We start from the raw sequence: 26,883 nt of genomic DNA, 5'->3' as shown, positions 1-26,883 counted from the left end.
AGGTTAAAAAAAAAAATGCGCCTAGTTGAGGTGGACAGAGAGTCCACCTCAACTAGACAGTTTTGGTCTACCTGTGTATAGAGATATAGATGATTTTGTGTAAATATAGAGATAAGCTAATGAGGCCTGCTCTACCTGAACGCTTAGTCCATTTCATCGCATTGCGGGTTCAATTAACAGATACAGCTATTTCATATCCAAACATATACATAAAGGAGCAATTTTTCAGATGTGTTAAACTCTGCATCTGGTATAACAAGTCATTTTAAACACAATAAGGGAATTTTTTTTACTGTGCTCTGCCCCTTTTGATTAAAAAAATATGCTGTGATATGCCATAATTTGTTACAAAGGTAATGAAACGTCATACTCATTTAAAAACATTATTTTTTTATTCATTGACACTTCCCCTCTCACTCCAAATAATTATTAAAATATTAAACAAAGAAAAACCAAACCTCCTTTACAGAACAGGAGGGAACACTTACAGCAAAGACATAGTACCAAATCAGCACTGCTTCCTAAACATCCACCCCTCTAGTGCCACAAGTTCCTCCCCCTTCCACCCCTGTGGTTCTTAGCAGCTTGAGGATCTCTTTTAAAGTGTGGCCTAACAAATGCATTATTCATCCCTGAACTGCTACTGCAATCAAATAAAATAATTATAACCTCAACAAAAAAAAAAGGGTTATCTAAAATACTGTGTTCGGTAATTGATTGAGGGATGTTATGAAATATTAACCATTTCACAGATAAGCTACTCCTCTGGCAGCAAAGGGGTTAATCTAAATTTGGAATTTGCATCTTTTTCTTCTAAAAACCAACTAAATAAGGAATGTTCCGCTGAAGAGATCTGTAGTGCATTAAATGGCACACTAGTGCCTCGCAGGTAGGCCCTCAGCACAAAAAAACGCTTAAAAGAATGTTTGGGAAGAAGGAAGCTCAAAGTCTTGTATTCCAGTGTAAAGGTAGTTAAGATGCTCTTTAACAATTCCCCTCCAGCTGACAATTCTGAGGAACAGAAGCAATAAGGCACTTGTAAGAGCTGATGTTTTATGGGTTGAGTGAATGGCAGAAGCAGCTTGGAGTACCTTATTGCCACAACAAAGCATTTTCACTTGCTGGTTCAGGCTCCAGGACACCTCTAGCATGCCTCATTGCAGTCAGAACTGCCCCTCAACACAGATCCTGAAGGCGCAGAACCAAAATAAAAGTAAATTAGGGGACAGAGGAGGGAGAAGAACATGTGGAATCCTTGAAAGATTCCCGGTAAAATAAACATATTGCAGCAGGCATCCTTCAGTCAGGGGGAGAAACGGAACTTCCCCCCCCCCCGTAAAAACCACAAGGTCTCCAGAATCCTTCCATACAATGTAAACAGTGCACTCTGACCCCCTCTGTGCACCCAGATAACTAGTCCTCTTTCAGGGGGCAATAACAATGAAGAAAGGTTACAAAGTGCTCATTATGTCCCTCCTTGCTAGAGATTTTAAGGCGAAAGGAGGGTAGAGCAACATTAATTGGCAGTAACCCACCTTCTGACATGGCTGCTTATAAAAAAAATAGCCCAGTGAAATGGAAAAGGCCGATTTAACCCCTGCACTGCCCGAAGGGCACTCCTGGTATCTTCTTGGGGTTTGCCTATCTAATCAATTCTGGGGCATCCCCTATGCCCTACAGTTTATGAGGAGTGTGTGGTTATCTGGGTGGGGACAGCAACCTCTCAAGGTGTCCAGAGAAAGAATCCCAGTGTTTCCAGAGGAAAGCAGCTAGCAGGACGAGAAGTAACGTTCCAAACGTCCGGCCACGAGTCTTCAACAAGGGTACCACGCAGTTAGCCACAGTAGATACAAAGACCAGCACCACGGCCATAAGTGCTAAGAGGATGTTGATGAGTTTTCCAAGAAGGTTCCTGGCAGTGGCATTCTCTAAACCCTCTAGTTGTACGACTTGCTGTTGTTGCTGCTGGAGTTCCATCTTAGAGATTCGGGTTTGACACGCCTCTAATGCCTCCTGCAGAAGAGAGCAACAAAACGCAGTTAGGAACAAGTTGCAATAATAACATTTATTCCTTTAGGCCACCATCTGTCTGCAAACAAATCAAATAGCCCACAAAGAAGATGTCCAACCCTAAATCCACAATTAATATAAAAAACACAATAACCCCCCCCCCCAAACAAACAACAACACAGAGGGAACCGACTAGTCCATTTACTTAAACACATTGGAAGAGTGGCCTAGATAGAGGATTGATAAATTGGCTGGGAGACTTTGAATGTCCAGCAGGTTTGAATTAAACTAATTTGGGGTTATGCATCATGTGAATGTTTACTAAAGGGACACTAAACCCAATTTTTTTTCATGATTCAGATAGAACAGGCAATTTTAAGCAACTTTCTAATTTACACCTATTATCAATTTTCTTTCTCTTGCAATCTTTATTTGAAAAGCAGAAATCTATCTTAGGAGCCGGACCATTCTTGGTTCAGCACCTGGGTAGCGCTTGTTGATTGGTGGCTAAATGTAGCCACCAATCAACAAGTGCTAACCAGTGTCCTGAACCAAAAATGGGCCGGCTCCTAAGATTGGCTTTCTGCTTTTTTAAACAAAGATATCAAGAGAAAGAATAAAAATTGATAATAGAAGTAATTTAGAAAGTTGTTTAATATGGCATGCATTATCTGAATCATGAAAGAAAAAAAAATTGGGCTTAGTATCCCTTAAAGACATCCTTGCTCTAAGTGTTTAAATGTGCTATGAGATGCCCTCTGTGTCCCTGATTTTCTTACCTACAGATAGAAACTACACGTTCATGTGTGATTGAGAGTTTTTCAGCTACACTTACTAGCTACAAATTGCTGTACTTCACAACATAGACCAATTTCATCTTCCCACATCCTCTGCAGTTCACTTTATTATGCAATTGTATTAACAGTCCCAAGGAATGGGCTATATCACTCACACTACAGCACTGACTCACAGAATGGGCTATATCACTCACACTACAGCACTGACTCACAGAATGGGCTACATCACTCACACTACAGCACTGACTCACAGAATGGGCTGCATCACTCACACTACAGCACTGACTAACAGAATGGGCTACATCACTCACACTACAGCACTGACTCACAGAATGGGCTATATCACTCACACTACAGCACTGACTCACAGAATGGGCTGCATCACTCACACTACAGCACTGACTAACAGAATGGGCTATATCACTCACACTACAGCACTGACTCACAGAATGGGCTACATCACTCACACTACAGCACTGACTCACAGAATGGGCTGCATCACTCACACTACAGCACTGACTAACAGAATGGGCTACATCACTCACACTACAGCACTGACTCACAGAATGGGCTACATCACTCACACTACAGCACAAACTCACAGAATGGGCTACATCACTCACACTACAGCACTGACTCACAGAATGGGCTATATCACTCACACTACAGCACAAACTCACAGAATGGGCTATATCACTCACACTACAGCACTGACTCACAGAATGGGCTATATCACTCACACTACAGCACTGACTCACAGAATGGGCTGCATCACTCACACTACAGCACTGACTAACAGAATGGGCTACATCACTCACACTACAGCACTGACTCACAGAATGGGCTACATCACTCACACTACAGCACTGACTAACAGAATGGGCTGCATCACTCACACTACAGCACTGACTCACAGAATGGGCTACATCACTCACACTACAGCACTGACTCACAGAATGGGCTACATCACTCACACTACAGCACTGACTAACAGCATGGGCTGCATCACTCACACTACAGCACTAACAGAATGGGCTACATCACTCACACTACAGCACTGACTCACAGAATGGGCTACATCACTCACACTACAGCACTGACTAACAGCATGGGCTGCATCACTCACACTACAGCACTAACAGAATGGGCTACATCACTCACACTACAGCACTGACTCACAGAATGGGCTACATCACTCACACTACAGCACTGACTCACAGAATGGGCTACATCACTCACACTACAGCACAAACTCACAGAATGGGCTACATCACTCACACTACAGCACTGACTCACAGAATGGGCTATATCACTCACACTACAGCACTGACTAACAGAATGGGCTATATCACTCACACTACAGCACTGACTAACAGAATGGGCTACATCACTCACACTACAGCACTGACTCACAGAATGGGCTACATCACTCACACTACAGCACAAACTCACAGAATGGGCTACATCACTCACACTACAGCACTGACTCACAGAATGGGCTACATCACTCACACTACAGCACAAACTCACAGAATGGGCTACATCACTCACACTACAGCACAAACTCACAGAATGGGCTACATCACTCACACTACAGCACTGACTCACAGAATGGGCTGCATCACTCACACTACAGCACTGACTCACAGAATGGGCTGCATCACTCACACTACAGCACTGACTCACAGAATGGGCTACATCACTCACACTACAGCACTGACTCACAGAATGGGCTACATCACTCACACTACAGCACTGACTCACAGAATGGGCTGCATCACTCACACTACAGCACTGACTCACAGAATGGGCTGCATCACTCACACTACAGCACTGACTCACAGAATGGGCTACATCACTCACACTACAGCACTGACTAACAGAATGTGCTACATCACTCACACTACAGCACTGACTCACAGAATGGGCTACATCACTCACACTACAGCACAAACTCACAGAATGGGCTACATCACTCACACTACAGCACTGACTCACAGAATGGGCTGCATCACTCACACTACAGCACTGACTCACAGAATGGGCTGCATCACTCACACTACAGCACTGACTCACAGAATGGGCTGCATCACTCACACTACAGCATTGACTAACAGAATGGGCTACATCACTCACACTACAGCACTGACTCACAGAATGGGCTGCATCACTCACACTACAGCACTGACTAACAGAATGGGCTACATCACTCACACTACAGCATTGACTAACAGAATGGGCTACATCACTCACACTACAGCACTGACTCACAGAATGGGCTGCATCACTCACACTACAGCACAAACTCACAGAATGGGCTACATCACTCACACTACAGCACTGCCTCACAGAATGGGCTATATCACTCACACTACAGCACTGCCTCACAGAATGGGCTGCATCACTCACACTACAGCACTGACTAACAGCATGGGCTGCATCACTCACACTACAGCATTGACTAACAGAATGGGCTGCATCACTCACACTACAGCATTGACTAACAGAATGGGCTGCATCACTCACACTACAGCATTGACTAACAGAATGGGCTACATCACTCACACTACAGCACAAACTCACAGAATGGGCTACATCACTCACACTACAGCACAAACTCACAGAATGGGCTACATCACTCACACTACAGCACAAACTCACAGAATGGGCTACATCACTCACACTACAGCACTGCCTCACAGAATGGGCTACATCACTCACACTACAGCACTGACTCACAGAATGGGCTACATCACTCACACTACAGCACTGACTCACAGAATGGGCTACATCACTCACACTACAGCACTGACTCACAGAATGGGCTACATCACTCACACTACAGCACTGACTCACAGAATGGGCTACATCACTCACACTACAGCACTGACTCACAGAATGGGCTACATCACTCACACTACAGCACTGACTCACAGAATGGGCTACATCACTCACACTACAGCACTGACTCACAGAATGGGCTACATCACTCACACTACAGCATTGACTAACAGAATGGGCTACATCACTCACACTACAGCACTGACTAACAGAATGGGCTACATCACTCACACTACAGCATTGACTCACAGAATGGGCTACATCACTCACACTACAGCACTGACTCACAGAATGGGCTACATCACTCACACTACAGCACTGACTCACAGAATGGGCTACATCACTCACACTACAGCATTGACTAACAGAATGGGCTACATCACTCACACTACAGCACTGACTAACAGAATGGGCTACATCACTCACACTACAGCATTGACTCACAGAATGGGCTACATCACTCACACTACAGCACTGACTCACAGAATGGGCTACATCACTCACACTACAGCACTGACTCACAGAATGGGCTACATCACTCACACTACAGCACTGACTAACAGAATGGGTACATCACTCACACTACAGCACTGACTCACAGAATGGGCTACATCACTCACACTACAGCACTGACTCACAGAATGGGCTACATCACTCACACTACAGCACTGACTCACAGAATGGGCTACATCACTCACACTACAGCACAAACTCACAGAATGGGCTACATCACTCACACTACAGCACTGACTAACAGAATGGGCTACATCACTCACACTACAGCACTGACTCACAGAATGGGCTACATCACTCACACTACAGCACTGACTCACAGAATGGGCTACATCACTCACACTACAGCACTGACTCACAGAATGGGCTACATCACTCACACTACAGCACTAACAGAATGGGCTACATCACTCACACTACAGCACTGACTCACAGAATGGGCTACATCACTCACACTACAGCACTGACTAACAGAATGGGCTACATCACTCACACTACAGCACTGACTCACAGAATGGGCTACATCACTCACACTACAGCACTGACTAACAGAATGGGCTACATCACTCACACTACAGCACTAACAGAATGGGCTACATCACTCACACTACAGCACTGACTCACAGAATGGGCTACATCACTCACACTACAGCACTGACTAACAGAATGGGCTACATCACTCACACTACAGCACTGACTCACAGAATGGGCTACAGCACTGACTCACAGAATATGCTCCATCACTCACACTACAATACTGACTCACAGAATTGGCTACATCACTCACACTACAACACTGACTCACAGAATGGGCTAAATTACTCACACTACAGCACTGACTAAGAGAATGGGCTACATCACTCACACTACAGCACTGACTCAAAGAATCGGATACAGCACTCACACTACAACACTGACTCGCAGAATCGGCTACATCACTCACACTACAGCACTGACTCGCAGAATGGGCTACAGCACTCACACTACAGCACAAACTCACAGAATGGGCTACATCACTCACACTACAGCACTGCCTCACAGAATGGGCTACAGCACTCACACTACAGACTCGCAGAATGGGCTACATCACTCACACTACAGACTCGCAGAATGGGCTACATCACTCACGCTACAGCACTGACTCACAGAATGGGCTACATCACTCACGCTACAGCACTCACACTACAGCACTGACTCACAGAATGGGCTACATCACTCACATTACAGCACTGACTCACAGAATGGGCTACATCACTCACGCTACAGCACTCACATTACAGCACTGACTCACAGAATGGGCTACATCACTCACACTACAGCACTGACTCACAGAATGGGCTACAGCACTCACACTACAGCACTGACTCACAGAAAAAAAAAAACAGTCCCAAAATTGTTTTCCCTTACTTAAAGGTACAGTGTACTGTAAAATTTGAACCACAACCTAATAAATTGGTCGAGTTTGCTGGGAGAGCAGACCTCATTAGTTTATCTCTCTATTTAGACACAACTCCTTTTCTTACCTCTCAAATACCTAGAGAGAACTAAGGAAAATTAACATTTTTGTGCTTCTCTGTCCAACCTCCACTGGGAGACTGATTTCTACTAAACTGTCTTGTTAACATAGCCTTTCTAGAACCATTACTTAAGTATTTAAATTTTCAAAATAAAGGTAAAAAAGCTATTTGTAAACAAGGTTTATACACTCCAACAGGTGAAATGAATAATTGGGAACACATTTAAAAGAAAGGAAAAAAATGGTAGTACATCATCCCTTTAAATCTGTTAATTCAGGGGTGGGCAAATCTGTTTAAAATGTAGGAGCCAGACAGTGGTATTTGTATATAGATATATGGAGAATAAGCCAAAAAGTTAGGAGCCAAAAAAACCCATATGGTTTTGTTATCCAACTAGAATCAGAGTTAGTTAAGTGCTTATTTAAAGCTACAGTCTACTCCAAAAAATGTATTGTTTGAAAAGATAGATATTCCCTTTATTACCCATTCCCCAGTTGTGTATAACCAACATGGTTCTATTAATATACGTTTTACCTCTGTGATTACTTTGTATCTAAGCCTTTTCTGACAGCCCTCTGATCACATGACATTTAATTTATTATCTATTGACTTGAATTTTATCCAATTAGTGCAGTGTCTGCCACAACCCACGGGCATGAGCACAATGTTATCTATATGGCTCACATGAACTAGCAGTCTCCTGTTGTGAAAAGCAAATAAATATGTGATAAGAGGCTGTCTGTAGTGGCTTAGAAACAGGCAGAAATTTAGAGGTTTAAATGTTATACAGTATATTAATATAACAATGTTGGTTGTGCAAAGCTGGGGAATCTGTAGTAAAGTCATTACCTATCTTTTTAAACAATAACAATTCTGGTGTAGACTGTCCCTTTAAAGACGGAGTTCTTCAGTATACACATTTTGTGTTAGCATTAGGAGCTTCTGAAATGCATCAGTAATGAAACAAACCTAGAGATGAGTCCAAAAAATGGTCAGAGAAACAGAGAGAAATGACTACAAAACTAATATTTTATAGGATTTGCTTTTCTGCAATGGGGACAAAATGAAAGAGATTGCAGTTTGTTAGATGACATTAGTGATTTGCCCCAATAGCTGCTCATGTCCTGAAGTCAAACAAAAAAAACAAATTACCAGTATTTGTTAAATAAGAAGCGCACAGAGACAAATATTGCACGTCTGCGCAGCAGGCTTTTCATGCTGGGTAAAGGTATCTGAGGTGATGGGTAAATTAGCAGATTTCATTTACATATATATGATTAGGAACGTGTAAGCCATTAGCAGATAGATTTGAATCCACTGCGTAAGGAAGTAGAGACATAAGTACAGATTTTTTCCGTTACACAGAAAGAAAGAGCTCTATATATGGAGTATTGGTTACAGAGGTACTGTGAATCTTAAAAGGACATTAAACACTTTGAGATGGAAATATAAAATGATAAATCGTATATATATATATATATATATATATACATATATATATATATATATATATATATATATATATATATAGAAGCTTCGATTAAGTGCACTCTCACTGGCCAACCCAGACACAGACCAGGGTGCTTAACGGACTGAACAATCTGAATAGGAATAAGCACTCACTGGATTTCAAAACAACAAATATTTATTTGGCAGTGACGTTTCGGGGCATTCACCCCTTCCTCAGACAACCCAAAATGTGAAACAAGCAAAGTTAAATAGTAACTCAAGCCCCTCCCCCATCAAATTTCAGCCAATCAAAATACATCCAATGCAATCAATAGGGGATGTATATTAGACAAACACAATTACATTTCTGTTCAAAATCAATAAAGTGTATGCTTGTATAAAGCACATGTGTGATATAACCATATATAGTGTATTATGTTACAGTGTCAGTGACAGTGAAGTGGACGGCTATGGAGTGTGCCAACAGATAATGAAAATACATCTGCCTTCTTATAATACATTCTATGAACAAAACATAAGGGGTATATTAGACGTGTTGTTACCAAGAGCCGTAACTTATTTATACCACCTATATACTACTTAGAAACATTTATTCATTTAGCTGTAAGGCAACTTACTGTGTATCAACAGCATATAAGTCATCATAAGAAATGTCTACTCCGCCATCAGTTATCACGCTAGCTACCGCATGGTCGGAGGGGGCGTGTCAGCATCCGGGTTAGCATCTTGACCCGCTACTGAAAATCCAAGCACTGAGCGGTGTTATGTGTTGCCATAGCAACCTGTCCTGGCGTCATCAGCCACACCAGACCGAGGCTGTACTGCGTAAGTCTATACCAGGTCACCATGGCAACCATAAACAATGCCATAATTTACACACAGCTGGTGTCATAATAGGATCGCATATCAAAACATGCTGATGTGACAACTAGATATGTGGTTAGTTATAAACTAGCGCATTGAGAATTGTCAAGTGAAAAAATCTATAATACCGGCGGTGGTGGGGATTAAGGCTCACTGGTGTATAATATATTAAAAGAAATCTCTAAGATTATACACGTTGTGATCAAATTCTTCCTAAGGGAATCAAAGATCAAGGGAACTATAGCCATCAATTAGTCAAACAAACTCTAACTCAAATCTAAATGAGTCATGTATTCTAATGTTACACAGGCTAGAATATGGATAAACAGTTGGGAGCAAAAGGTCCTATTCTAGATCTACCGACTTGGTCACAGTATCATGGCTGGGTCTAAGATTACTGGTCTACAATCACCCCGAAATGGACATTTATGAAGTGTATTGGGGATACTCTGAATCCTGTAGTATCTATAGTATTTTGGTGGGGGTCTAAGCCTATAGATTAGTGAGATATCCAGATCACCACATAAATCTAAATCATCTCAAGGCCAAATTAACTAACTTGGTGCATTCATTGTTAAAAGCCTGATAGTATGGACTAAGGTGGGGCCATTGTAGTCCTGAACTATAAGGATTACAAAGAAGAGATACTCTCACAATTAAATGATGAGCAGGTATACCTACCTCTCAAAAAGGACCCTACCAAGCTCTTCCAAGAACGAATTGATAATCTACTGCTTGAAGGGGTAGCGGAAGGTTGGATCAGTAAAGATACATATGATTGGTTGAGGGTGGCATATCCGATTTGCCCTATTCTGTATACCCTACCCAAAGTGCACAAGAGCCTGGAGAAACCCCCTGGGCGCCCGATCGTGTCTGCAAGGGGTTCCTTGTTGAGCCCGCTGGCAAAGTGGATTGATTCATTTCTCCAACCACTGGTGAGTCACATGAAATCATATGTTAAAGACTCGAGTGATGTATTGGGTCATCTCTCGCAGGTTCAAGATCTATCTACAGATGACTACTTGGTGTCTATGGATGTCACAAGCCTATATACCATCATCCCACATCAAGATGGAATGAGGGCAGTCACAAAGGCTCTCTCTAGATATCCCTACGTTGGACCTAGTAGCACCTACATCATCAAGATCCTCGAAATATGTTTGACTTTAAACTTCTTCAGGTTTGAATTAAAGTACTTCCAACAGATCACGGGGACCGCGATGGGGTCAAATATGGCCCCATCCTATGCGAACTTATTCATGGAGGATTATGAATCTAACACCATGAAGGTCTATGAGATCCCTGAAATTATCAAGTACATGAGATACATCGATGATGTGCTACTGGTGTGGAGAGGCACAGAAGAGCATCTACAGAGGTGGATACAAGATCTCAATGACCTACCACATCCTGTGAAGTTTAAGATGGTGGCCAGCAAAGAAGCCATTGACTTCTTAGACCTAAGAATACTCAAGGAGAATGGGCAATTAGAAACCACCATGTACCACAAACCTACAGACAGGAACTCCCTATTGCTGGCAAGCAGTAGCCACCCTAGATCTCTCATTAGAGCCATTCCACTGGCACAACTCTACCGAGTGGTGAGGAACAACTCTATAAGGAACAAAGGCGAAAGACAGCTAGAAGAAATGTCAAACAAATTCCTTCAGAGGGGATACTCCTATCCAACCATTCAGAAAGCCCACAAAATAGCTAAGGATACTGAAAGGAGTACCCTGCTAAACTCAGGAAGAAGGAAACCTGTTGAAAAACGGATGACTTGTACTATGACATATTCACCCAATATTGGGATTGTAGCACAAGCAGTGAGGGAACACTGGGATCTACTAACCACAGACCAACAATTACCTTTCAAAGAATTCTCCCCACCAAGAATGGGATATAAAAGAGGGCGCAACCTCCAAGATATGTTGATGATCACGGATCCAAGACATGCCTACATCAAGGATACCTGGCTAAAATCGAAGAAACAGGGATGCTTCAAGTGCCTTGGATGCACAACGTGCAACTCGATGATTCAGAGCAAAACCTTCCATCATCCGCATACAAACCAGAGCTTTAAGATTCAACACCATCTAACTTGCTCTACCCCATTCGTAGTTTACTTGCTGAATTGCACATGTGGGATGTATTACGTCGGTAAGACGGATGACGACATCAAGAAGAGGATGGCTAACCATCGGAGTGCCATCAGGATTGCACTTAAAGATGGTACATCAGAACAACCGGTGGCACGCCACTTTCTACAAAAGAACCACACTGTGAAGGACTTGCGCTTCGTACTTATTGATCATGTACCACCTTTGATACGGGGAGGCAACAGAAAGAAGAAACTCCTACAAATTGAGGCCAAGTGGATTCATAAACTTGGAACAGTACATCCAGGAGGATTGAACACAAATGTGGACTGGCACTGTTTCCTGTAGTACCCCCTTAGGGATACTACTGGCAGGATGTCTATAAACATCCCATTTGCTAATGAGAGTCCATGTACCTACCTACTAAAAATCATTTGTAAGACCATACTCTGGGAGACACGAAGCTCCACTCTCAGGTAGGACTTTAATGATATATTTCCATACTATCAGGCTTTTAACAATGAATGCACCAAGTTAGTTAATTTGGCCTTGAGATGATTTAGATTTATGTGGTGATCTGGATATCTCACTAATCTATAGGCTTAGACCCCCACCAAAATACTATAGATACTACAGGATTCAGAGTATCCCCAATACACTTCATAAATGTCCATTTCGGGGTGATTGTAGACCAGTAATCTTAGACCCAGCCATGATACTGTGACCAAGTCGGTAGATCTAGAATAGGACCTTTTGCTCCCAACTGTTTATCCATATTCTAGCCTGTGTAACATTAGAATACATGACTCATTTAGATTTGAGTTAGAGTTTGTTTGACTAATTGATGGCTATAGTTCCCTTGATCTTTGATTCCCTTAGGAAGAATTTGATCACAACGTGTATAATCTTAGAGATTTCTTTTAATATATTATACACCAGTGAGCCTTAATCCCCACCACCGCCGGTATTATAGATTTTTTCACTTGACAATTCTCAATGCGCTAGTTTATAACTAACCACATATCTAGTTGTCACATCAGCATGTTTTGATATGCGATCCTATTATGACACCAGCTGTGTGTAAATTATGGCATTGTTTATGGTTGCCATGGTGACCTGGTATAGACTTACGCAGTACAGCCTCGGTCTGGTGTGGCTGATGACGCCAGGACAGGTTGCTATGGCAACACATAACACCGCTCAGTGCTTGGATTTTCAGTAGCGGGTCAAGATGCTAACCCGGATGCTGACACGCCCCCTCCGACCATGCGGTAGCTAGCGTGATAACTGATGGCGGAGTAGACATTTCTTATGATGACTTATATGCTGTTGATACACAGTAAGTTGCCTTACAGCTAAATGAATAAATGTTTCTAAGTAGTATATAGGTGGTATAAATAAGTTACGGCTCTTGGTAACAACACGTCTAATATACCCCTTATGTTTTGTTCATAGAATGTATTATAAGAAGGCAGATGTATTTTCATTATCTGTTGGCACACTCCATAGCCGTCCACTTCACTGTCACTGACACTGTAACATAATACACTATATATGGTTATATCACACATGTGCTTTATACAAGCATACACTTTATTGATTTTGAACAGAAATGTAATTGTGTTTGTCTAATATACATCCCCTATTGATTGCATTGGATGTATTTTGATTGGCTGAAATTTGATGGGGGAGGGGCTTGAGTTACTATTTAACTTTGCTTGTTTCACATTTTGGGTTGTCTGAGGAAGGGGTGAATGCCCCGAAACGTCACTGCCAAATAAATATTTGTTGTTTTGAAATCCAGTGAGTGCTTATTCCTATTCAGATTATATATATATATATATATATATAAATCTGCAATATACTTTCACCATTTATTTTGTCCCCTTTTCCAGTAATTCCATTCTGAAATTGTGAGCTTTTCAGTTCCTGTTAATAATGGAAGTGCAGAACACTGTTATATTCCACACAGCCATTGGCTGCACACTCTAGTGGCCTATTTATAACTGTGCCTAATTGGCCACAGCAGAGAAGGTAACCTAAGTTACAACATGGCAGCTCCCATTGTTTTATAGACACTAAAACTTTACACTTATTTTGTCACTATTTAAACAGCTAATGAAACTGTAAAAAAAACCATCTACAGGTTATTCTCAGACTAATCTTTTCTATCTAGCATTAATTTAGCATTTTATGTCCCTTTGTTCTGTAGTCACGTGTGAGAACTTGTAGATGTGTTGTACAGTGTCTAACTAGGCAGAGATTTTGAGCAGCAAGCTGAAGGCAGAGTGATCTTTATTGAAGTTCTAGAAGATTTTCAGTAGATACTTTTTCTCCTCCTGTATTCATTACCCTTCTCATGTACCCAGCGCTACAGAATTTATGGCACTTTACAAATAAATAAGTAAATAATTAACAAAAAAGTAAAAAGATCACTAACCGTGAGATAGTCACAATAAAATGTCCAAATAATGTACATAAAAATCACTGTGAACTGAAGCAAGGAAGAAACTTCCAAAGATTCAAAGTTTGGAGGAAAGGAAATCAGGAACCGCTGTAGCAAGTCCACTAATGCCCCTAATATGTCTGTTGTACCTCAAATGAAAATATATCCTTTCCTTCAAACTTTAGATCTTTGTAAGTTTCTTCCTTGCTTTAGTGCACAGTCATTTTTATTTACATCATTTGGACTGTTTAAAGGTATCATTTGCTGAAGGAGCAGCAATGCACTACTGGTTTCTAACTGAACACTTGGGTGAGCCAATGACAATCGGTATATATATATGCAGCCACCAATCAGCGGCTAGAACCTAGGTTCTTTGCCGCTCCTGAGCTTTCCTAGATAAACCTTTCAACAAAGGATAACAAGATAAGGAAGCAAATTAAATAATATAAGTAAATTGGAAAGTTGTGTAAAATTGTATGTTCTGTCTAAATCATGTATGTCTAATTTTGACTTTAGTGTCCCTTTAAGAAAATAATATTTGCTGCTGCTGCTAACAGTAATAATGTGCCATGAATAGCACAGTAGACAATCTGTAGTCTAGGGAAACTGATGAGTTTGTAGCAAGGAGGTGCATAGTAGTTATAGAAATATGCAGAGATGAAAATGAGAAAGATAAGACCAACCTTTGTCAATTTATTTAGTGCACAGTTGCACACAGGATCATTTTTTTTATTTAAAGGAACAGGATCAGAAAACAGTGAGAAAACAAGAAACCCTTTCCTTGTGCCGGGTGCCTTCCCTCACCTGGATATCTCGCGCCCTCTCATATGACTGATATGCAATCTTTTCCTCCATGCTGGCCAATTCCTGCTTCAGGTTCAAAATCTCATTTTGGTGCAGCTCAGTCAAGTCATTAAGTTGCTCCTCCAGTCGCTCGCATCTGTGGAAAATGGTCAATAAATTAACGCAAAGCTTGTTACTGAGAAAGTACTAAGAGGGCAGAAAGGACACAGGGATACTCTAGTTTTTTTTCTTTTTCTTTGTAAATGACTCATTTCAAAGCAGAAGCTGAGTAATTGACATGAACTTTAAAAAACACGCTAGTGAAAATTGAAATGCACATAAATACATTTAAAGGGACAGTCTATACCAGAATGTTTATTGTTTATTAAGATAGATAATCCCTTTATTACCCATTCCCTAGTTTTGCATAACCAACACTGTTATATTAATACACTTTTTACCTCTGTGATTACCTTGTATCTAAGCCTCTGCAAACTGCCCCCTTATTTCAGTTTGTTTTGGCAGACTTGCATTTTAGCCAGTCAGTGCCCTTTCATAAACAACTCCACAGGCATGAGCACAATGTTATCTATATGGCACACGTGAATTAACACCCTCTAGCTGTGAAAAACTGTCAAATGCAATCAGATAAGAGGCGGCCTTCAAGGGCTTAGACATTAGCATATGAGCCTACCTAGGTTTAGCTTTCAACTAAGAATATCAAAAGAACAAAGCAAATTCGATGATAAAGGTAAATTGCAAAGTTATTTAAAATGGCGTGTCCTATTGACTAGACTGTCCCTTTAAATTTTAAATAGAAGCATTTTTGCAAACCACACGTGTTACCAAAGACAATTCCGGCTATTACTTTTTCAGCAATTGCACTCAGAGATCCAACTGACATCTATTAGAAGTACATTGCAAAAATACCTATCCTCAAAAGTAAAATGCACTTGTCTATTTCATTTATCAAGTCCTTTTAGTAGTCAGACAGAATACTGAGGAGTCAGCATGGAATTATTAACTATAGCAGATACAGGAATAAAAAGAATACCTGTGAGGAATTCATTTTTAGGAGCTGTGGCTGCTAGCTACAAGGATTTCAAACTGTTTTCAGCTAATACTTTTTCTTCCATTGGTTTAGAAGCACCACAATTGGGCTTTTAAATAAGAGTTCTATTAAAATGGTCTTGTAGTTTAACCTAATGCTGCCAATATCTCTGCTTAACAGCAGAGGGAGCTCTTTACTAATCACTAGACTTCATTACTTGGGGAAAAAAAAATCATAAATCAGGGCACTCACTGGACAGATTAGCGGCACCATCACGTGTGCGTACAGCACACACAGACACATTATCTAATACTGTGAGCGGATTAGTCAGAAGAGCGGTGCATACAGAGAGACAAGACAAGGCAAAGATTCCCCTTATACAGCTGTGAACCAGGTAGGCGTTATAAAAACAGTCTGGATAAACCCAGGGGCTGACTCCACCTCTCTTTCCTACCTTGTTACATAATCTGTCAACACAATGAGGTTTCTTACATCTTCCGTATACACCTGAAACCTCTTAAAGGGACACAAGAGTGATTTATACATTTCAGCACATCGCTTCCAGCTGAGCCATGTATTGTGGTATTAAAGGGACATGGAACTTCAAATTTTTATTTCATGATTCAGATGGAACGTACCATTTTAAACAGATTTCCAATTTACTTCTATTATCATATTTGAATCGTTCTCTTGGTGTCCTCTGTTGAAGTACCAGCAATGCAGTACTAAAACATGTTACTTAAAGGGACATGATACCCAAATGTCGAAGCACTTGAAAGTGATGCAGCATAGCTGTAAAAAGCGGACTAGAAAATATCACCTGAACATCTCTATGTAAAAAAAGTGAGATATTTTACCTCAAAATGTCCTCAGTAGCCACATCCCATTGTAAAGGTACAGTAAGCTGCCAATCAGGATGCTAGTCTCAGGACTTGCAAGGCATCTGGCATGTGCAGGCACAGTCATGGTATTTCTCTACTCATAAGTTACTATGAAACCTTGTGCGATTTCAGTGAAATCTCATCAGATCATAGTAAAGCAACATGCTACCTTAGCACTGCTGATGCTGAATGGCTATTGTTTTTCCCCTCAATATGCAGTTGACAGTAGCTGAAGTATAACTGCTCACAGAGTACTAAGTCTTGTGAGTTGAAGATTTTTTTTTTTTTTTTAAATATCTTCATTTTAGCTGAAATTCTAGCTGGGTGGTCAGTGCAATAGTAGGCATGGTGTTTAAGTTCTGATCCTTTGGTCACAGGTAGCATATGTGCATATGCTGTTAATACAGTAATAACTTATACTTGAAGCATTTTTGCTAATTGAAGTATATTTAACAAATGCAGAAATCTAAAACTGTAATGCACCCGTGCCTCCCATTCCGCCCCAGAAAAGGTATGGTCAGTAACTGGAGAATACTCATGTATGCTTGCTTCTCATTAGTGCTGACATCCTCATCTCGAGTTGTACAGGAGCACAACTTTGACAATGTGTTTACCAGTAGCAAGAACTTCAATATAGCAGAGAGGTACTTTATCTCCTGAGCTATCTGAACAAAGTTGTTTTTCATAACCATATGGCAAACAGAGGTAAACGTGTGCTTACAAACAAAATCTCTGTGTAACTGATTTGCAATTTATTTAACCATGCCCAAAATGAACTGTGAATCTCTTTGTTAAGTTTAGGACTTTTAAATCTAAGTTAAGGGGATACTGAACCCAATTTTTTTATTTCATGATTTAGATAGAGCAGCAATTTTAAGCAACTTTCTAATTTACTCCTGTTCTCAATTTTTCTTCATTCTCTTGCTATCTTTATTTGATCCTGTTTGGAAATCCAATAAACTAAGAAGAAGTTTTTTGCAATAAAAAGGGATATTATACACTCATTTTTTCTTTGCATAAATGTTTTGTAGATGATCTATTTATAAAGCCCATAACGTTTGCTTTTTTTAAATGTATAGTTTTGCTAATTTTTAAATAACATTGCTCTGATTTTCAGACTCCTAACCAAGCCCCAAAGTTTTATGAGAATACCGTCAGCTACCTACTCCAGCTTGCTCCTGTTTGTGTAAAGGGTCTTTTCATATGCAAAAGAGGGGGGAGGGTCTTATTTCCCACTTGCAGTGGGCTTTCCAACTACCTTTTCAACAGAGCTAAACTGAGAGCTTCTAAGTAAGTTTTTAAACAGTTTAATACTGGATTTTAATATCAGTATCTGTGCATCTTATTCTTTATAGTAGTGTCTATTACATGCAGTTATATGAAAATGAGTGTATACTGTCCCTTTAAGGAGAATCTCCTCTGTTTTATTTCTCAAAGCTTGGCAGTAGTTCTTGGCGGTTCTCTCCTTTGGGTCTTGTGTGCTGGACTCTACTTTGCTTTTTGATCTTTATTTTTAAAAAAGCAGGAATGTATGTTTATGAGCCGGCCCATTTTTGGTTCAGAACCCTGGGTAGCGCTTTCTGACCAATCTGCAAGTTGTTACCCAGGTGCTGAACCAAAGATGGGCCGCTGCTCCTGCTTTTTCAAATTAAGATACCAAGAGAATGAAGAAAAATGGAGAACAGGAGTAAATTAGAAAGTTGCTTAAAATTGCTGCTCTATTTGAATCATGAAAGAAAAAAAAATCGGGTTCAATATCCCTTTAAGATTACATTACTATTAACAAACAAACTGCATTCAAAGGGATTTGAACCAGTGACGTTAATTTGCTCTATTCTCTGCACTTTTTTGGACACTTGCAAATTTGAAGAAGCCTCTTAAAACTCCATGCTCTATTTGAAGCATGAAGGTTTAATTTTAAGTTTGGTGTCCCTTTAACCCTTTCATGCCGGGTTTAATTTGAAATCAGCTGATTATGCATGCAATTGCGAGATTTTAATGATGGGACTGGGTCAGGGGGGCGAGCCTATAATGCTAGGCCACCCACCATGACCCTATCCCATTCAGTACAGCCAAACGGCTAGGACATTCCATGCCGTCCAAACGGCACTATAGCCAGGTGCAGTTAGGATTGCATGGAACGTCTGGAAAAGGTTAAACTTTAGAAACCACACACTGTCAAAAGTATAATAAAACTATTAAATCAAAGACCTTGGTTTAGCAGCTTATTTTAAGTTTTTGTTCTTGGGTTTTACATGTTTGAACCTATATCTATATATGTATACGCTGCCGCACACAGATAAAAATATCTAACAATAGTAAAATGCAGGTTTATGAATTCATTAACTCCATGGCTGCAAATGTGTTGTACTTCTGCTAGCATTGATCAAGAAATATTTTACTAGTATCTTTTTATTACCCCATGTTTGTCCTGCCCCCTCTCACCTGTACCTCTCTTCTTGGAGGGCTTGCAGAATGAATGAATAGTCTCTCTGGTACTGACCCCTCAGACCCTCAAATGACTCCTCCAATCGACTCTGGGCTTCCCGAATCTCATGGATCTCCTGAATCACCATTTCCAGTCCTGTAAAACCATGTAGGTCCATTGTGTTTGTCCGAGAGCTGCCCCCGCCACCTCCTCCCCCACCGGGCCCTCCACTAGCACTGTTGGCTCCCAAAGATCCTGATGTGGCACTAGAGCAGTCCTCCTCACTTCCATATTTGGGACTGGCCTGAAGCAAATTTAGAGTCCCCAGTCCTTTCCCAGATACCATGTCTTCTGACTGCATGGAGGAAAGAGCTGCAGAATCATCCAAGGATGCGATGTTGTCACTGCTCCCAAAACGGTTGCGAAGAAGGGATGCAATTTCCCGGGGCTTAGATACCACTGCCCCAGCTGCAGAATGGGTGGCTTGAGAGAAGCTAGACAGCCCACCACGGACACTGCCTACCACTCCCTCACTAAAGCCTGTAACTCTTGCCCCCACGTCTTTTAGACCCTGATGCATGTCCCGGAAAACATCTTTGGGTTGACGTGCAATCCCATTCTGCTCCACCTCCTTAAGTTTGCGGTGATAATGTTCTAGCTTCTTTTGCAGATGAAGTATGTTCTGTGAGGACTTCTGGTTCTTCTTCTCAAACACCTAGGGCAAGAGAGACAGTAAGTTATTGGGTAGGTAAGAAAAGCATAAAGAACTAAGGAAACTGTCACAGAATGTAACAAAAGTTTAAAAAAATAATAGTTGCTGAAAAGTGTGAGGGCCAAAGGCCTGTAAAGATGCCCGAGAAGTCAAAACAACAGAGTGGAGATGCTAAAACGAGCAAAGGCGAGATCAATGACAGAGAAGAGCCTTGTTGGGGGTGGAAATAACAAGGTCTAAGGAGCGGGGAAGAGATGAAGTTGAAATCAGCTAGGGAAGCCTGTGGAAAGGTGCAGAGAAATGGAGTTGGTGTGATTATGACGATGGATAGTTGCAATGTGGACCAGTTTTCGATGAGGGAGTTTACCAATAGTGGGAAGTGCAAAGAACAGGGATGTTTGTGGTGGCGGAGGGTGATTACCTAGGAGTACTAGGGTTTACTGGTGGGGAATGTTGTATAGCAGGCGTCCTATGGTGTGGGGCATTGCACTTAGAGTTAACAAAAGTAGGATAGGGGAGAGACAAGGGGGTCACATCAGCAGCAGTTATGTTTAACTACAGAGGGTTAGGATTTTGTGTCGGGTTAATAGTGGTGGGAAAGGGCTGTGTATCAAATGAAGGTTACACTAAAGATAAACAGACTACAATACTGGTACCTATGTAATATAGCTACCAGTTCTATAGCTTCTGCGGTCAGAAGCTCCCATCGAAAGAAGATGGAGTGTGACTTACAGCCAAGCAGAATGGCATAAAATAAGCTGGTTTTAGAGGCAAACACAATTTACTGTAACTTTAAAGCACACTCAAATGTCATAGGTAAAGATCTTTTTCTCACCTAATGTTTCAAGCAGGTTATTTAAAATGAATGATATAAAATGTGGAAATTTCATGTAAGTTAAATTGCGTATTGCCCTCGTCCCACACGCGGCAGAGTATATTAGCATAGTAAAGGAACAAACAGTGTACCCTCATTTTTTCTCCTCTTTAATTTGTTCCCAATGATCCATTTTACCGCTGGAGTGTATTGAATTAATTACAAATAGCTCCTTTTACTTTATTTTGGCATTTAAAATAGCTGCTTTTGCCGTGGTATCCTTACTTATACTGAAAGTTTCTATACTTAAGTATAGGCTATAGGAAATCTGCGTAGACATAGCCAGCAGAAGAAACTAAACTCCTAGTAGGAGGCAGGAGAGATAAATGTTCATTTTTAATTGTTTATTGATTATATAAAGAACCATGTGTGTGTACAGAAAGTGATAAAACAAGGAGATCTGATTTCCCTGCAAGCTCAACCCATTCTAATGGGTTGTGGTTTCAAAGAACAAAACCAGCTATTTCATATACAAAAATAAGTTGTCCCTTTAACATAAACTAATTCAAATATGTAATTCTGCCTCACTGTGGAATAAAAAACACAATTTATGCTTACCTGATAAATTTATTTCTCTTGTGGTGTATCCAGTCCACGGATCATCCATTACTTGTGGGATATTCTCATTCCCAACAGGAAGTTGCAAGAAGACACCCACAGCAGAGCTGTTTTATAGCTCCTCCCCTAACTGCCATATCCAGTCATTCAACCGAAAACACGCAGAGAAAGGAGAAACCATAGGGTGCAGTGGTGACTGTAGTTTAAATGAAAAAATTACCTGCCTTAAAATGACAGGGCGGGCCGTGGACTGGATACACCACAAGAGAAATACATTTATCAGGTAAGCATAAATTGTGTTTTCTCTTGTAAGGTGTATCCAGTCCACGGATCATCCATTACTTGTAGGATACTAATACCAAATTTAAAGTACACGGATGAAGGGAGGGACAAGGCAGGTACTTAAACGGAAGGTACCACTGCCTGTAAAACCTGTCTCCCAAAAATAGCCTCAGAAGAAGCAAAAGTATCAAATTTGTAGAATTTTTAAAAAGTATGAAGCGAAGACCAAGTCGCGGCCTTGCAAATCTGTTCAACAGAAGCCTCATTTTTAAAGGCCCAAGTGGAAGCCACAGCTCTAGTAGAATGAGCTGTAATCCTTTTAGGAGGCTGCTGGCCAGCAGTCTCATAGGCTAAGCGGATTATGCTTCTTAGCCAAAAAGAAAGAGAGGTTGCCGAAGCCTTTTGACCTCTCCTCTGTCAAGAGTAGACAACAAACAAAGCAGATGTTTGACAAAAATCTTTAGTAGCTTGTAAGTAAAACTTTAAAGCACGAACCACGTCCAGATTGTGTAAAAGACGTTCCTTCTTTGAAGAAGGATTAGGACACAAGGATGGAACAACAATCTCTTGATTGATATTCTTGTTAGATACCACCTTAGGTAAAAACCCAGGTTTGGTACGCAGGACTACCTTATCCGTATGGAAGATCAGATAAGGAGAATCACATTGTAAAGCAGATAACTCGGAGACTCTACGAGCCTAGGAAATAGCTACCAAAAACAGAACTTTCCAAGATAAAAGTTTGATATCTACGGAATGAAGAGGTTCAAACGGAACTCCTTGAAGAACCTTAAGAACCAAATTTAAGCTCCATGGGGGAGCAACAGGTTTAAACACAGGCTTGATTCTAACCAAAGCCTGACAAAATGCCTGAACGTCTGGAACATCTGCCAGACGCTTGTGCAAAAGAATAGACAGAGCAGAAATCTGTTCTTTTAAGGAACTAGCTGACAATCCTTTTTCCAAACCATCTTGGAGAAAAGATAATATCCTGGGAATCCTAACCCTTCAAGCGTTCAATCTCCAGGCAGTCAGTCTCAGAGAAATTAGATTTGGATGGTTGAAAGGACCCTAAAGTAGAAGGTCCTGTCTCAGAGGCAGAGTCCATGGTGGAAAGGATGACATGTCCACCAGATCTGCATACCAGGTCCTGCGTGGCCACGCAGGCGCTATCAAAATCACTGATGCTCTCTCCTGCTTGACCTTGGCAAACAGTCGAGGGAGCAGAGGAAACGGTGGAAACACATAAGCCAGGTTGAAAGACCAGGGCGCTGCTAGAACATCTATTAGCGTCGCCTTGGGATCCCTGGACCTGGATCCGTAGCAAGGAAGCTTGGCGTTCTAGCGAGACGCCATGAGATCCAGTTCTGGTTTGCCCCAACGATGAATCAATTGTGCAAACACCTCCGGATGGAGTTCCCACTCTCCCGGATGAAAAGTCTGACGACTTAAAAAATCCGCCTCCCAGTTCTCTACACCTGGGATATGGATAGCTGATGAGTCTCTGCCCAGCGAATTATCTTTGAGACTTCTAACATCGCTAGGGAACTTCTTGTTCCCCCTTGACGGTTGATGTAAGCCACAGTCGTGATGTTGTCCGACTGAAATCTGATGTACCTCAGAGTTGCTAACTGAGGCCAAGCCTGAAGAGCATTGAATATCGCTCTTCCAGAATATTTATTGGAAGGAGTGTCTCCTCCTGAGTCCACGATCCCTGAGCCTTCAGGGAGTTCCAGACTGCACCCCAACCTAGAAGGCTGGCATCTGTTGTTACAATTGTCCAATCTGGCCTGCGAAAGGTCATACCTTTGGACAGATGGACCCGAGATAGCCACCAGAGAAGAGAATCCCTGGTCTCTTGATCCAGATTTAGTAGAGGGGACAAATCTGTGTAATCCCCGTTCCACTGACTGAGCATGCATAGTTGCAGCGGTCTGAGATGTAGGCATGCAAACGGCACTATGTCCATTGCCGCTACCATTAAGCCGATTACTTCCATGCACTGAGCCACCGAAGGGCGCGGAATGGAATGAAGAACACGGCAGGAATTTAGAAGCTTTGATAACCTGGACTCTGTCAGGTAAATTTTCATTTCTACAGAATCTATCAGAGTCCCTAGGAAGGAAACTCTTGTGAGTGGGGATAGAGAACTCTTTTCCACGTTCACTTTCCACCCATGCGATCTCAGAAATACCAGTACTACGTCCGTATGAGACTTGGCAATTTGGAAGTTTGACGCCTGTATCAGGATGTCGTCTAAATAAGGGGCCACTACTATGCCCCGCGGCCTTAGGACCACCAGAAGCGACCCTAGAACCTTCGTAAAGATTCTTGGGGCTGTAGCTAATCCAAAGGGAAGAGCTACAAACTGGTAATGCCTGTCTAGAAAGGCAAACCTGAGAAACCGATGATGATCTTTGTTATCGGAATGTGAAGATAAGCATCTTTTAAATCCACTGTAGTCATATATTGACCCTCCTGGATCATATGAATAGAAATGGATACAGCACCCACTACTCACTAGTGCACGGAGAGGGCTGACCAAGCCCAAACAATTCAAGTAAAGGAAGGTAGTCTCCAGCAGTGAGGGCTTGAGAAAGGGCTTATTGTTAGCCCGAAACGTTGCTGTATTTGACCTGTGTTTAAAAATAAAAGTCACTTTGCTCACTGCTGGAGACTACCTTCCTCCTGGATCATAGGTAGGATGGTACGAATAGTTTCCATCTTGAATGATGGAACTCTGAGGAATTTGTTTAAGATCTTTAGATCCAAAATTGGTCTAAAGGTTCCCTCTTTTTTGGGAACCACAAACAGATTTGAGTAAAAACCCTGTCCCTGTTCCTCCTTTGGAACTGGATGGATTACTCCCATAACTAGGAGGTCTCGTACACAGTGTAAGAATGCCTCTCTCTTTATCTGGTTTGCAGATAATTGTGAAAGGTGAAATCTCCCTTTTGGGGGGAAGCTTTGAAGCCCAGAAGATATCCCTGGGATATAATTTCCAACACCCAGGGATCCTGGACATCTCTTGCCCACGCCTGGGCGAAGAGCGAAAGTCTGCTCCCTACTAGATCCGTTACCGGATAGGGGGCCGTTCCTTCATGCTGTCTTAGAGGCAGCAGCAGGCTTTTTGGCCTGCTTACCTTTGTCCCAGGTCTGGTCTGGTCTCCAGACCGTCTTGGACTGAGCAAAAGTTCCCTCTTGTTTGCATTAGAGGAAGTTGATGCCGCACTTTCCTTGAAGTTTCGAAAGGCACGAAAATTAGACTGTTTGGCCCTTGATTTGGACCTGTCCTGAGGAAGGGCATGACCTTTTCCTCCAGTGATATCAGCAATAATCTCCTTCAAACCAGGCCCGAATAGGGTCTGCCCCTTGAAGGGAATGTTAAGCAGCTTAGATTTTGAAGTTACGTCAGCTGACCATGACTTAAGCCATAGAGCCCTGCGCGCCTGTATAGCAAACCAGAATTCTTAGCCGTTAGTTTAGTCAAATGAACAATGGCATCAGAAAACAAAGGAATTGGCTAGCTTAAGTGCTCTAAGCTTGCCAAGTATGTCATCCAATGGAGTCGCTACCTGTAAAGCCTCTTCCAGAGACTCAAACCAGAACGCCGCAGCAGCAGTGACAGGAGCAATGCATGCAAGGGGCTGTAGGATAAAACCTTATTGAATAAACATTTTCTTAAGGTAACCTAATTTTTTATCCATTGGATCTAAAAAAGCACAACTGTCCTTGACAGGGATAGTAGTACGCTTTGCTAAAGTAGAAACTGCTCCCTCCACCTTAGGAACTGTCTGTCATAAGTCCCGTGTGGTGGCGTCTATTGGAAACATTTTTCTAAAAATAGGAGGGGAAGAGAATGTCACACCTGGTCTATCCCATTCCTTATTAATAATTTCTGTAAACCTTTTAGGTATTGGAAAAACATCAGTACACACCGGCACTACATAGTATTTATCCAGTCTACACAATTTCTCTGGCACTGCAATTGTATCACAGTCATTCAGAGCAGCTAAAACCTCCCTGAGAAACACGCAGAGGTGTTCAAGCTTAAATTTAAATTTAGAAATATCAGAATCAGGTTGCATCATCTTTCCTGAGTCAGAAACATCACCCACAGACTGAAGCTCTCCTTCCTCAGCTTCTGCATATTGTGAGGCATTATCAGAAATGGTTCTTAAAGCGTCAGTATGCTCTGCATTTCGTCTAACCCCAGAGCTATCTCGCTTACCTCTAAATTCAGGTAGTCTGGCTAATACCGCTGACAGTGTATTATCCATGACTGCCGCCATGTCTTGTAAAGTAATCGCTATGGGCGCCCTAGATGTACTTGGCGCCATTTGAGCGTGAGTCCCTTGAGCGGGAGTCAAAGGATCTGACACGTGGGGAGAGTTAGTCGGCATAACTTCCCCCTCGTCAGATTCCTCTGGTGATAAATTTTTTTAAAGACAGAATATGATCTTTATTGCTTAAAGTGAAATCAGTACATGTGGTACACATTCTAAGAGGGGGTTCCACCATGGCTTTTAAACATAATGAACAAGAAGTTTCCTCTATGTCAGACATGTTTGTACAGACTAGCAATGAGACTAGCAAGCTTGGAAAACACTTTAAATCAAGTTAACAAGCAAATATAAAAAACGGTACTGTGCCTTTAAGAGAAACAAATTTTGTAAAAATTTGAAAAACAGTGAAAAAAGGCAGTAAATCAAACGAAATATTTACAGTGTATGTAATAAGTTAACAGAGCATTGCAC

At 41.5% G+C, this 26,883-nt stretch overlaps 1 protein-coding gene across 6 annotated transcripts in view; it reads right to left on the bottom strand.

Moving 5' to 3' along the window:
* Positions 1–369: 369 nt before the first annotated feature.
* Positions 370–26,883, bottom strand: part of TMCC1 (transmembrane and coiled-coil domain family 1) — a 392,643-nt gene continuing 366,129 nt past the window's right edge. For all 6 annotated transcript variants that reach the window (XM_053720760.1, XM_053720763.1, XM_053720761.1 and 3 more), the window contains 3 exons: positions 19,718–20,415; positions 15,362–15,497; positions 370–2,013 (listed from right to left, as the gene is read on the bottom strand). In XM_053720760.1, coding sequence (XP_053576735.1) covers positions 1,699–2,013; positions 15,362–15,497; positions 19,718–20,415 — 1,149 coding nt within the window. In that variant the 3' untranslated portion in view covers positions 370–1,698. The remainder of the gene's footprint in view (positions 2,014–15,361; positions 15,498–19,717; positions 20,416–26,883) is intronic.

The sequence above is a fragment of the Bombina bombina genome, chromosome 7, assembly GCF_027579735.1.
Source record: "Bombina bombina isolate aBomBom1 chromosome 7, aBomBom1.pri, whole genome shotgun sequence".
In the NCBI taxonomy this organism is placed as follows: domain Eukaryota; kingdom Metazoa; phylum Chordata; class Amphibia; order Anura; family Bombinatoridae; genus Bombina; species Bombina bombina.
The sequence above is the reverse complement of the archived record's forward strand: the minus strand, read 5'-3'. Positions and strand labels throughout refer to the sequence as shown.